Source organism: Quercus suber, unplaced genomic scaffold (genome assembly GCF_002906115.3).
Source record: "Quercus suber isolate HL8 unplaced genomic scaffold, Cork oak 2.0 scaffold_68, whole genome shotgun sequence".
NCBI lineage: Eukaryota > Viridiplantae > Streptophyta > Magnoliopsida > Fagales > Fagaceae > Quercus > Quercus suber.
The window spans coordinates 151,572-165,506 of NW_027069533.1; the positions used below are offsets into that span (position 1 = coordinate 151,572).

At 38.7% G+C, this 13,935-nt stretch overlaps 1 protein-coding gene across 1 annotated transcript in view; it reads right to left on the reverse strand.

Moving 5' to 3' along the window:
• The window catches only part of LOC112013125 (potassium channel AKT2/3), a gene marked incomplete at its 5' end in the record, with an annotated part of 29,267 nt that overhangs the window by 6,375 nt on the left and 8,957 nt on the right, over positions 1 to 13,935 (reverse strand). Inside the window, 4 exon segments of the mRNA XM_065773065.1 lie at positions 3,631 to 3,870; positions 4,529 to 4,834; positions 7,176 to 7,233; positions 7,292 to 7,453. Of these exon segments, the coding sequence (XP_065629137.1) occupies positions 3,631 to 3,870; positions 4,529 to 4,834; positions 7,176 to 7,233; positions 7,292 to 7,453 (766 nt within the window).

Sequence of the window (13,935 nt, forward strand, 5' to 3'; positions counted from 1 at the left end):
AGGACTTGCCACGTCTTAAGGTATTTCCTGACCCTCGGTTACAACTTCCCCCAACGTTCTCTGGGGCTCAACCTCCTCGGATGGTTGATCAGTTAACGGTGCATCCTCGGCGGTCTTATCGTGACTTTCAACCGATGGTAATGAGGATCCCTCCTCAGGAGCAGCAGGTGCAACCTCGCGAATGGCAATAGGGTAATATACCCTGTCCTCCCTTCTAAGATCAGATGAGATATCAACCCCTGCTTGGTTGAGGGCTTCATGCCAGGTTTGAGAACAGTAATGCCTGCATACTGCAGGAACTTGAGCCTGAAGGGTGGCTTCAGTCTTAGCCACCCCATCTGCGAAAGCATCATCCTCTGCCTTTTCCACAGAGCGCTCAGCGTCTATTTTTGCAAATACCGCCTTGTCTTTGGCTCTCACAGCCTCGTCCCTGGCATACTCGGCAACACCTTTCTCATGAATTGCCTTGGTCAACTGTTCCTTCATATAGGTCATGTTCTCTTTGACAGTTTGTAATTGACCCTCAACATCTTGCAAGCGATTAGCTTGATCCTCAGCTTGCTTCCTGGCCACGGCCAGGTCAGAGACTGCAGTATCCCTGGCCTTCGTCATTTCTGACAGATCATCGGCTGCCTTTTTTAGGTCGGCCTCAGATCTCTTAAGAGTATTGGCAGCCTCTAAGAACTTGTCGCGCTCTTGCGCTAAGGCATTGCTATGGTCATCGACCTCCTCGCCTAACCTGAAAAGAGCCTGGATAGCCTGCCGATAAAAACAAGTAACTCCGTAAAGAGAAAGAAAGGTACTAAGCGACAAACTTTGAATAAAGTGAATAGGTGCCAAAGGACCCACCATTCCTAGATACTTCTTAAGGTCGAGGACAACCTCTACTCCAGTCATATTTCTTAGCTCGGCATGTCAGTGGGAAGAAGAAGAGATTTCTCCAGGGCCTCGGCTACAAGAGCCCCCTCGGCTCCTTGAGATTCCCGCATCGAAGCGTTATCCATCAGGGGCTGATCATGAAGCATGGCAGCTGGCAGTCAGGCCTGAATCTCGGACTGCTGGCTGGCCTTCTTACTCTTCCGTTGATCACCGAGCTTCAGTTGCTTCGGAGGCCTACGAAACCTACCCTCCTCGGGCGGGGAATGGGATTTGCTCCCATCCATTGGCTCCTTACCCTTGGAAAGTCTTTTCCTTTTCGAGTCATGAGACTCGGTAGGAGGGTCTGTTACTATGGGAGCAGAAGATGACCTAGTTTGCACAGTTAAAATCTGGGGCGGAGGTGCTGGAGGCTGGGGCTGCGACTCTTCTGGTCTACCCTTCTTTGAACCGCCTTCGAGTAAGTCAAGAAGATTGGTTTGGGGTTTTCTTTTTAAACCCATCTCGGCTTGAGTACCAACTCTTAGGGACTGGAGATCGGCTTCGGACAAATGAGAGTCTCCTAGATCACCAGAGGGATCCTCGGACTGATCAGCTAGGCTGAACACGCTATATTCGTCCTTAGAAGAACTCAGTTCAACCACCTCCCTTGCCTTCTTAGATAGTCCTTCCTCGGCCACCGTTACTTGCTGGGATGAGGAGGGACCTGCTAGCGGAATGCCTTCAAGTATATAAGACCCCTCAGTAAATGCAAAACCGTCTTCCACCACGGTGATCTGCGTAAGCCGAGGGTCACGAGCTCTAATTACGTGCTTCGGGACTGGGAATGATTTCTGAGTTGGGTCGCATCCGAGGATGTGATGAGCAGCTCGGACCTGGTTATCGGTTTCATTTAGGAAAAGGTCCGACCTAAGAACGGTCTCCAAATCTGCTTTGTTAACCAGATGGAAATGACGTGCAAAGGCATGCGGATCTGTGGCAAGAAAAGTGAAACTCTTATGGTTAGTCAACCAAATCGAATATACAGTTATAAAATTTGAGAGTACTGAAACCTAAATTATCTCCTACTTCGGATGTCCTACCTGGCTCCCCCTCTACTGTTGGGTAATGAAAGCCGTTGTGCCACTCTCCTGACACTATAAGAAAATCTTGAGTCAACCCCCTGTTGGAATCAAGAAGTCACTGGATGAGACGAATCCTATCGACCCTTGTCTTCATATAATACGTCTTACCCCTCAGGTGATGAAGGTTATAGCACCAGTTCACATCATGGTGAGTTAGTCTTAGCCCCATTTTCTCATTCAAGATGTCTACGCACCCTAATATCTTAAACACATTTGCGGCACACTGGGTAGGAGACAGGCGGAAATGCCTAAGATAATTGAGGGTCACCGGCCTCATAGGGATTCTCATCCCTCCTTCTACAAAAGCGAATATTGGGATCACAACTTCACCCTCTCTCCTCTTAAGGTACCACTCCCCTTCTTCACAGTACTTCAAACTCACATTATTGGGTAATCCATAGTCGACGATGAATTTGTTCATCATCTCGTCAGACTCAACCAACTTCTTAAACTTACCCATTCCCCAAAGATGACTAAGAGTTCTAAGAGAAGAAAAGGAGGAGTAAAATCAAGGAAATTTGAGATCGATAGAAAAAGAAGACTTACAAAAGTATGACGGTACTCTTCAGATAGTGTACAAGTCCAACCAGATTCAAATCATATGCGTCAACAATTGTAAGCGTGAAAATGATGAAATCGAGCGGTTCAAACAGGTACTTATACTCCCCCTTAGGTTCCCCAAATGTAACCGCTTGCTCATAAAAGCAAAAGATCATGCCGTTGAAAGTGGGAAACGTGGTGCCGCCAAAATTTAATGTGGGCACCCATTAAGTCTTGAAACGCTAAAAACGCGCATCGGGCAATCAAAAAGCCGCCAGCATCAACACGAACCGAAGTGGGGCGACTCGTCTAGAGAGCCGGCAGGTATCAAAACCCTCCTCCCCATCCGAGGGAATGTGCAGCAGGGTTTTGAGGGGCTATTGTGGGGCCCGTGGGCCCGATAGCCTCGGCCCATCGGGTATTAGGCCCAAGGCCAACGCCGAGGAGGACTGACCAGCCAAGGCTAAGTTAGACAAAGCCTCTTTTGTGACCCACGCCGAGGACCTGTTCGTCCTCGGCATTCTAAGGATAATCTTTGGGAGGGGACAAGCTCAGAGCAAGCTGTCACATTCGCACTTAATGCATCCACCTAACCCCTCTGGCTGCATTAATGGGGATATAACCCCTTAGCAAGGCAACGTTGGTCAGAGTGAACCATTTGAGTACTGATAAGGCCTCTGATGGGACAGACGGCCAGAAGAGAGGCAAATGGATGATCAACAGATGGAAGAAGGAGATAGGAAGATGAAGACTATATAAGTAAAGCAAGTAAAGTAAAGAAGGGGGGAAAAAAAGAAGAAGAAGAAAAGGGTCTCCTCGGCCATGGGCCGAGGAGCATCACCCCATTTGTAAAGAAGCTCTTAGTATTTTTTACAAAAGAAAGTTCATACTTGGTGATCGATGGCCAGCGCCTAAACCTTTAACCCACTCTCTAAAAATTTATTGTTTGGGCTTGATTGGGCTAAAAACCCATTCGTACTCAGGGTCAATCCAAATTGAGTCTCTACAGAAGATATTTTAACTAATTAAGTTTAATTAGTTTAGACTTGTACTAAAATTTTTTTAACAGCATCAAACTATATTTTCGTACCACGATCGACAAGTTTTCCTTGGAGATGCCCTTAAAGAGATAGACCTTCTCCACGGTAGGCAAAAATAAATGCTGGAAAATGTTTTTGCAGATAGACTTTGGTAGCTGTTCAAGTAGGTGTTGCTGGTTTAGGCTCTCAGCCTTAAACCTCAAGCACATATAAGCCAGTATTTGTTCTTTTAACCTTGTAGGCAAACGATTTCGGCATCCAAAATTTGATGCTGCTTCAATGCTATTTCTCTGCAATATTAGCCAGTCCAATTCACCACCACCACAGAGAAACACAAACCAATGAATTATGAAAAATGTATAATGAATTTGAAAAGGAACAAAAATCCTCTGTCTCATTAGAAGTGCTTTATTTACAATCAATTAATTATAGTATATAATATGTCCGATTTTTTTTTTTTTCATTTAATACTTTGATTATTTTATAAGGAGAAAAAAAGAGAATATGTAATGGGTATTGAAAATTTCTATTCATTTGAAAAGTATGGCACCAAAAAGGAAGAAAAAGAAATTTAACGGTGTGTTGATAGAAATATTTGGGCATGTGGATTTGGGTGATTAAAATCAAAATATAATGTTTGGATCATTTTAAAAGGTGAAAAATTTTGATTTGGCCAAATTTACCAAGCATTTTTAAACCTTGAATTCTTGGATTTGGAATAACATTAGAATTTTAGAAATCCTTAATCATACTTCAATAGTTTTTAAATTTTATAATTATGAAACCTTCCCATGAATTAAATGCATCTAAACAACAAATTTTAAATTTTATAAATTTGGAATCAAGACATTTTAAATTCAATGATTTAAAATTCAAATCCAAATTCAAGTATCCAAATGAAACTTTATAGAATGAAAATATGAAAGAAATCAAAATTAAAGTACATACAAATTCCATAGTACGACGACTTCCTTCAACCACTAAATTTGTCATGTTACCGATTATGTAAGCTGCTAGGCCAAGGTTGAAAAGCATGTAGAAAATAATGAAGATCATTTCCCAACTGTTCTCTGCATGGAGGTTTCCATAGCTAGCTGTGACCATGGTGTACATGGTTGAAATGTACCGTATCCAAAGGCTTGTTTCTCTAAAATTCGTGTTCAGAACTCCAATCCATGTCTTTTCTTTGTGAGGGTACATGTCAGCTAGCTTGTAGGAGAGGCACCCGGCACAGTGCATCACAAATAGTTGCACCTGAGGCCAACAATTATATTTAGAACTTAAAACACTCCAAAAAATAAAAGCACCAATTTTTGTAATTCCTAATGTTCTTATACGTAGCTATCCGTTGTTATTTTTGTTGTTCTTGTTTCTATGCCTGTTATTCCTATTAGGTTATTAGCATTCTATAAAAGATTCTTGATATGCTATACCTTATGTTTCTTAATTGAATTTAACCACAAGTTGGGCATCTAAAAATGGTGATTTTATAGACTTGCAATATATATATATATATATATGTGTGTGTGTGTGTGGTTAGGTTCTAAATATTTAGATATAAATCTTTAGGTTCTAAATACTTTATATGTTGGCAAACCGAGTACATAAACTTGTCTAGGAATTGATCTTAGTGTCTGTGAAGTGATTTAGACATTGCTCAAAGTGTTTCAAGTTATAATTCAAGAATGTACAACCTGTAGAAAGTTAAAGTGAAAAGCTGACTAGTTCGACCGATCGAGAGAAAGTTTCAATAAATTGAGATACGGATCTGCAGAATTTTAATTCAGCCTAACAGCTCATTGAACGTTTAGGGATTCAGTCAAAACTTACTTGGTATATAAGGAAAACCTTAAAACACGTTTTTCAAGTCTTGGAGAGCTACACTTTTGAATTCTGAGAGGTTTTTATATCTTCTACTCTTTCAAGCATCTATTGGATATCACAATCATACCACATATACCGGTGGAATAAAGTTACAGAAATGCTTTAGCTATCAAGTGTATTGAAGATCATAGGCATGAACTAGAGGTTCATGTTGGAGCAAATCCACATTAAAGAAGTCTGAGGGTTTCAGAGCTAGATTGGATAATCTTGGTTAAGTTTACTACGAATGGTATATTCTTGATAGCAAACTTCTTTTTGATATAGTGGATTGTTTTTTTGGGATAGTTCCCCTAATGTTTTTTACTTTGAAACTGAGTTTTTATTATTATTGGTTTTCATAGATCATCATATCTTGTGTTATTTATATTTTCCATTGCATAATATGTTTGATGAATGTTTAACCTAGATCTACGTAATTAACCTATGTAACAACTTGGCTGTTAAATTAGGTTAAACACAATTGTTTCAAGAGAGAGAGAGAGAGAGAGAGTGTGTGTGTGTGTGTATAGAGGGACAGAGCTAGGACTTGGAGTTAGGGGGGGCGGCTCTGCTGCTAGCTGTGTGTAGCAACTCCGGCCTCTAATTTTTGGTCTTCGATGCCTGTGTTTGTTGCCAGGTAATGACAAAATTATTTTGTTTAAAATTTTTTAAAGGGTCAGGTTGTTTGTTTTGGGTTAAATTGATTGGTTGGGCTCAATATTTTTTAGTTTTTCTAGTGGTAATTTTTGTTGTTGCACTAATTTTTTTGGGCTTGGAATTTGTTTATGGCCTTTAAAAGGAGGAAAATATTAAAGATACTGTTAGGTTCTAAATATTTAGGATTAAATGTTTGGTTTCCAAATTTATGTATGTTGGCAAATCGAGAACAAAAACTTGTCTAGATTAGATGTTAGACATTGCTCTAGATTGTACAAGCCAACATTCAAGAATATGCAAGTTATAGAAAGAAGAAGTAAGGTTCTGTGAAGCTTGACCGATCGAACGAAAGGTTCGACTGATTGAAAGTCAAATTCTGCAAATTTTAAATCAGGCCTAAAGCCTGCGAAAATGTTTAGGGTTTTAGTCTAACACTACTAGGTATAAAAGTAAAACCTTAAATACGTTTTAGAAGATCTTGGAAGTCTTATGAGTTACTCCTGTGAGATTTGTGAGGTTTCTGTAGCCTTCTAACTCAACAAGCATCTACTGGAACGAGATTTACAATTAAGAATTGGTGGAAACAAGTTGTTGCATAAAGTTCAACTACTGATGGTGATCTGAAACCTTTAAGTGGGATCTCAAAGTTACAAACGAGGGTGTTTGTGTGCAATAGATTCAAGATAGAAGAATCCATAGATTTGGAGCTGCACGTGGTCATGTGAGTAAGTTCTACAAAAGGTTGTTTTAGATTTTACGGAGAAAATCTATTGTAAACTTCCATTGTATCATATTGAATTTGTTTATCTTGAGAATAGTTAGGTTAAATCCTCCCCAAGTTTTTTACCATGAAAAAGTTGGTTTCTTTGGTTTTCTTGGGTCATTATATTGCTTGTCTTCTTTACTTTTTCACACTAAGTAATATGATTGCATGTGTTTACCATGAAGTAACAGGTAGAAAATGAGGGTAAAGCAATCCTTAAATTTTATTAGTAGGCAAATCTTGTAGGTTTAGAATAATGATTCAGGCTTACAAATATGAGATGGCACCTATATATATATATATGTTACTTACCGATAGTAGCCTAGCACATCGGACCAGGAAATAACTGAACCTGACGTCCTTCTCAAGCCTATCAAGATTAAAGAGCCAAAGCAAGTTAACTTTAGAACATGTCTCTAATTGTGAGCCTTGTGGTGAAGAATTGTTGGACCCGTCTGAGTCTCCGAAGTTTTAGCATGCCCAAGAGGGAGTAAGCGAGACCCATTTCTCGTTTTCGTGTGATCAGATATGTCACTAACTCAAATGGGATTGTTGATGCCAAATCCACCAAGAACCATGTTGACAGATACCTAGGATATCATGGGCATGAATCGGTTAGTCCCAGGATCATGGTTAACGTAATTTAATTATTGGTCTCCGCTGATTTAATTATTGGACTGTTGGTGAGCAAATGGTTTATTAGACTTACTCCTCACAGGCTCACTCATCCATGACCACGGAATATTATTCAATATTCTTGGAGTGCAATCATATGGTATTTCATTTTTCAATATAAATGGAAATTAGTGATACAAATCATTCTTGTGGATCACTATACTTTGAGAATTCTGAATAATTTCTCCTGCGATCACATTTTCTTGCCTCTTTATGTTTTTTTTTCCCCCAAACTCATCTCCTTTGTAAGGAATTTTTATTTATTTATTTATTATTATTATTATTATTATTATTATTATCATCATCATCATCTTGGTGATTAGAGATTTAGAATTGCAATTCGCAACATAGAATAGATCCTACAATTCCACTTTGTCAAAAAGAACTTCTAAAATATGAAGTTAAGAATATTTCAAGATAAACATTACAATCAATTCATATTATACCTTATCAAATGTAGAGTTACACAATCAAAATCAACGTAGTATCGACTATCGAGCACTTGATAATTTTATCACGGTGCTATTGTATTTTGAAGTTTGAACTTAATTCATCTACAACTACAACGAAATTTCACAATATGTTCATAACAGACTAAGGTGTTAGTCTATCACAAGTCAAAATAAAATAAAAATGGTTTTCACATTATAACCCATCACAACTCAAAACAAGCTTGTTGTGAGATTTTGACATTTTGTTGTGTTTAAAAACTTTCTCTTTTAGCTTTGATACACAATAATTTTATTTTGTCAAACTATTATCCTTCATGCATGCATGCCACATAATAATAATAATAATAATAATAATAATAATAATAATAATAAGGAGGAGGAGTACCGCACCCCCTCCTTCTTCTACAGGTATTGCTTCTAGTGAGGTGTCTGCTGATCCTGTTGGTATTGCTGCTGCTGTTCCTCCACCATCTACTTCGGATGAATTTGACATTCGTCGTACTTTGGAGACTGTCTTGACCGTTCAGGCGGCTCAGGGTCAGATTTTGGTAGACATGCTTGATGAGCTCCGTGCTTTGCGAGCAGATTTGACGCATTTTCGACGTTCGCCTTCGCCACCTCCTTTTGATGATGGATTCTGATTGCCTTTTGGCATTCCATCACAAAAAGGTGGAGTACATTTGGAGCAGTTTTGGTTACTTGTAGAGTTTTTTTTGTAGTTAGGGGGAGTTTTTTTTTTTTTTTTTGTTTGATGGAGCTTATGGAGTTTAGATTGTATCTAAGTGCTTCACTGTGTATGTATTCTTTTTGGCTCTTGATGTATTGTTTTTGGGCTGTTCATGTTAGGGGGAGATACATTGTTATATATGTTTCTTGTTTCACTACTCATTGATTTATATTTATGTGTTATTCATGATATATGTCTTTGTTTTGTGTTTTGTGAAGTCAAGAATTTATTTTTGTTTTACTTGTATTTTCCACACATGCGTTTATGCGTTTGTTGAGTATTTCAGAAAATATACAGGTTGATTTAGTCGTGCTACTGTCTACACTTGCAACTGATGGATAGTAGTTAGGTTGGATTATTTTGTAATAGGTTTTATTTTTGTAAAGAGCTTTTACTTGTAACTTTGAGCATTGTGTTTGTGTTTTGTCACAGATTGCCAAAGAGAGAGTTTGTTAGGTTCTAAGTACTTAGGAACTAATGTATTAGAACTCTAATTTGTATTGTTGGAAAACCATGATCAAATTCTAACTGGCTCGATCGATCGAGAATTAGAGTTGATCGATCGAAAGTCGGACAGAATGTTTTTTCTGCAGAATTTCCAACTCAGCCCTAAACCCATATAACGTGTAGGGTTTTATGTTTTGCCCTAGGTATAAAAGGGAAACCCTAGCCATGTTTTAGAGGTTGCTCTATTTGCTGTGTGTGAATCTCTTGTGAAATCTGAGAGGTGGTTACCTTCACACATGCTTAGGATTATCAAGAAGGAGATTTCATTGAGAGTTTGATGATCATTCAGTTGTTGCACTAAAGAGCTTAAAAATACACAAGTGGGAGTGCTTGTACTTGCTGGAGAATCCAAGAAAGAAGGAGTCCGTGGTCTCGAAGCTTGCACGTAGTCGTGTCAGTAAATTTTCTACATGAGATAGCAATAGGATGTTAGTGGTCTAAGTCGTTATTGTAAAACTTCGATTCTTTCATAGTGGATTCAGTTTTACCTTGAGGATAGCTAGGTTAAATCTTCCCCAGATTTTTTACCGGTTTGGTTTTCCTGAGTGATCATATCTTTATGTTTTTTATATTCCGCACTTTACATTAATATGATATATGATTGTGTTAACCTAGATCTGGAATTTGGACTAAGTAATAACTTGGCTTGTTAACTAGGTTAATCTAATTGTGTTTTAAGGGGTCTAAAAACAAACATTCTTATTATGGTTTATTACTAATTGTCCTAAGGGCATCCGTTAACATAACCCTAATAATAATAATAATAATAATAATAAAGAGAGAAGTGCTACGTTCACAACATTTTCATAACAAATCATAAGTAGTAAGTTGTTAGCGGTTCTAATTTGAACTCAACACTGAAATTACTTTTTTGTCTATGTTAGGTTCTAAGGTCTTAGGATTTTATGTATTTAGAACTCTAATTTGTAATGTTGGCAAACCATGATCAAAACAATGTATTTAGTCTTGTTTAGGCTTGCTCAAAGTTGGTTTATTATTGTAAAGTTGGAATCGAGTGGCTGCAGAAGTACTTGGGACTTTCGGCCTGGCTCGATCGATCGAAGAATAGACTCGATCGATCGAAAATCGCACAGGTTGATTATTCTGCAGAATTTCCAACTCAGCCCTACTTCATTAAACGTTTAGGGTTTTATGTTTTTATCCTAGGTATTTAAACTAAACCCTAGCCACGTTTTTGAGGGTTGCTCCAATTGTATTGTTGCTCATACATTGCTGTTTTGTGTAAATCTCTTGTGAGATCTAGAGGAGCTTTCCTTTACACAAAGCTTAGGGTTTTCAAGTTAGAGATAGTATCAATAGCTTGATGATCAACTTGGTTGCTGCCATTGACACTTAAAGAATATCAAGCGGGGGTGCTTGTAGCTGATTGGAGAATTCAAGAAAGAAGGAGTCCGTGGATTCGGAGCTTGCACGTGGTCGTGTCAGTAAGTTCTACTGGTGGGTAGCATTAGGAAGTCAAGAGGGGAGCTTGTAGTCCTTCTGTATGAACTTCGATCCTTTCACATAGTGGATTCAGGTTTACCTTGAGGATAGCTAGGTCAAATCCTCCCCAGGTTTTTACCGTGTGGTTTCCTGAGTCATCATATCTTGTGTTCATTTATTTTCCGCTGCTTGATATCTTGATATGATTATTTGATTGCTTTAACCTAGAATTTCATAATTTGACTAAGTAACAACTTGGCTAATTAATCTAGGCTAACCAATCTGGTTGTTTTTAAGGGGTCTAAAACCGTTCAATTGGTATCAGAGCGGGTAGCTTTTTTGTTGGAGATTTCTTGATCTCTGAGCTGATCCTTGATCCCTGTTGTCATGGATTCTTAGAAAATCTTTGTGCTTAATTGTCAACTTGTCTACTTGCTGTCTTTGCCTTTTGTTGTTATTGGTAAATCTTTCCTTAAGTATCTTGACACAATTACATGTGATAAGAATTATGTATGTTATACTGCTTTAACCGCCTTAAAGGCACGTGATTCTTGTCTTTGGTATTTGAATAGTGGTTGTTCCAGGTATATGACAGGAAATAAAGGTTTATTCAAAACGCTCTTCGAAGGAAAGATTGGGACAGTCACTTTTGGAGATGGAAGTAAATCTGTGATCAGAGGCATTGGTACTGTGGACATTCCAGGATTGCCAGTATTTGAAGATGTTTGGTATGTTGATGGATTGAAGGCCAATTTACTCAGCATAAGTCAGATTTACGACAATGGACTGAATGTTCTTTTCACCAAGTATGAATGTGAGATACTTGATGGAGGAGGTGACTGTATGTGTGTTGGTGTAAGGACAGCTGACAACTCTTATGGCATAACACCAAGTGTAAACAACAAGTGCTTTAGTGTAAAGATTGATCAAGTTGAGTTGTGGCATCAACGGTTAGGGCATGCCAGTCATAAGTAGTTAGAGAAGATTTCCAAGTGTGAAGCAGTTATCAGTTTACCTAAATTTGAGAAGATTGATAAGTTAATTTGTGGACCATGTCAGATAGGTAAACAAGTAAAATCCAAGCATCCCTCTGTGACTAGTGTTCAAACTTCAAGACCTTTAGAGTTATTACACATTGATCTCATGGGTCCTGCTAGAGTTCAAAGTTTGGGTGGAAAGAAGTATATTCTAGTTGTTGTGGACGACTTTACTAGATATACTTGGGTTGTGCTTTTGAAGGATAAAGCTGAGGCTCCTGAGAAGATGATACATCTATGCAAGAAATTGCAGGTTGAGAAAGATACTGTGATAGCCAGAATCAAAAGTGATCATGGAAGAGAATTTGAGAATACCAAGCTGGCTACTTTCTGCAATGATCAAGGCACTCACCAAGAGTTCTCATCACCCAAGACACCGCAACAGAATGGGATTGTGGAAAGGAAAAACTGGGTTGTGTAGGAGATGGCTCGAGTCATGCTACACAACAAAAATTTGCCAAAATCCTTATGGGGAGAAGCAGTTAACACTGCTTGCCATACACTCAACCGGGTGTATTTTAGACTTGACTCCAAGAAGACTCCCTATGAACTCTGGAGAGGGAAGAAACCTGTGGTCAAATATTTCAGGATATTTGGCAGTGACTGTTACATTCTGCGTGATAGAGAGAACCTAGAAAAATTTGATGCAAAGAGTGACAAATGATACTTTCTAGGATACTCTTCCACCAGTAGAGCTTATAGAGTGTACAATCTGAGAACCAAAACAGTCATGGAATCTTCAAATGTTGTGATAAATGATGAAGTATCTTCAGAAAGCATTGTTCCTGCTCAAGATAAGTCCCTAGAAGTTAATGATTCTTTTCCTACTGAGTATGTTGGGAAACATAGTGAAGAAGAGCTGTTGGTGTTGAATGATATAGTCTCAGTACCATCAAGTTCAGAACCATCCACTCCGGTTCGTGGCACTCGACAGATACAAAGTGAGTTCAGTCCTCCATCTGAACAGAAAGAAATCACAACATCTCTTGTCAAACGTCCATCCTCTAGAGTGAGATTGAATCATCCTTCCACAAATATATTGGGCAGTCTGAATGATAACATGAGGTTGAGATCAAAAGCCTTGAATGTGATCACGCACTCATGTTATCTGTCCCAATTTGAACCGAAGAAGGTAGATGAAGCACTTCAGGATGCTGATTGGGTAAATTTCATGCATGAAGAACTTCATCAATTCATTCGGAATGATGTGTGGGAACTAGTTCCTAGACCGGAAAATGTAAATGCGATTGGAACTAAATGGATCTTTAAGAACAAGTCAGATGAACATGGCACTGTGATCAGAAATAAATCAAGACTTGTTGCACAAGGGTACACACAAGTAGAGGGAGTTGATTTTGATGAGACCTTTGCACCAGTGGCTAGGTTAGAGTCCATCCGGATATTGTTAGCCATAGCAAGTCATCTAAACTTCAAGCTATATCAGATGGATGTCAAGAGTGCTTTCTTGAATGGAATTCTACAAGAAGAAGTATATGTTGAGCAACCTAAAGGCTTTGTTGATCTTCACAGACCTGATGATGTCTACAAATTGAAGAGAGCTCTTTATGGTTTGAAGCAAGCTCCTAGGGCTTGGTATGACAGATTGACTGCATATCTCACTGAGCACGGATTCAAAAGGGGATCTGCAGATACAACTCTCTTCATAAGAAAGGATAAGATTGGTTTTGTTGTAGCTCAAATTTATGTTGATGATATTGTTTTTGGTGCTACTAATGATTCTCTTGCTCATTCTTTTGCAGATGAAATGAAGGCAATGTTTGAAATGAGCATGATTGGTGCATTGACTTATTTTTTGGGATTTCAGGTGAACCAAACAGAGTCAGGCATCTACATCAATCAAGCTAAATATGCAAGAAATTTAGTCAAGAGATTTGGCTTGGACAAGGCTACTCATGCTAGAACACCAATGGCTGCTAATGCAAAATTAACAATTGATCCATCAGGTGAGTCTGTTGATATTACCTTGTATAGAAGCATGATTGGATGTCTGTTATATTTGACTGCTAGTAGGCCTGATATATCTTTTAGTGTTGGTGTTTGCTCTAGATTTTAGTCCAACCCTAAGGTTTCTCATTTAAATGCTGTTAAGAGAATTATAAAATATGTGAGTGGAACCTGTGATTATGGACTCTTTTATAGTAAGGAGTCTAATTTGTCTCTTGCTGGGTTTTCTGATTCTGATTGGGCTGGGAATGCTGATGACAGAAAAA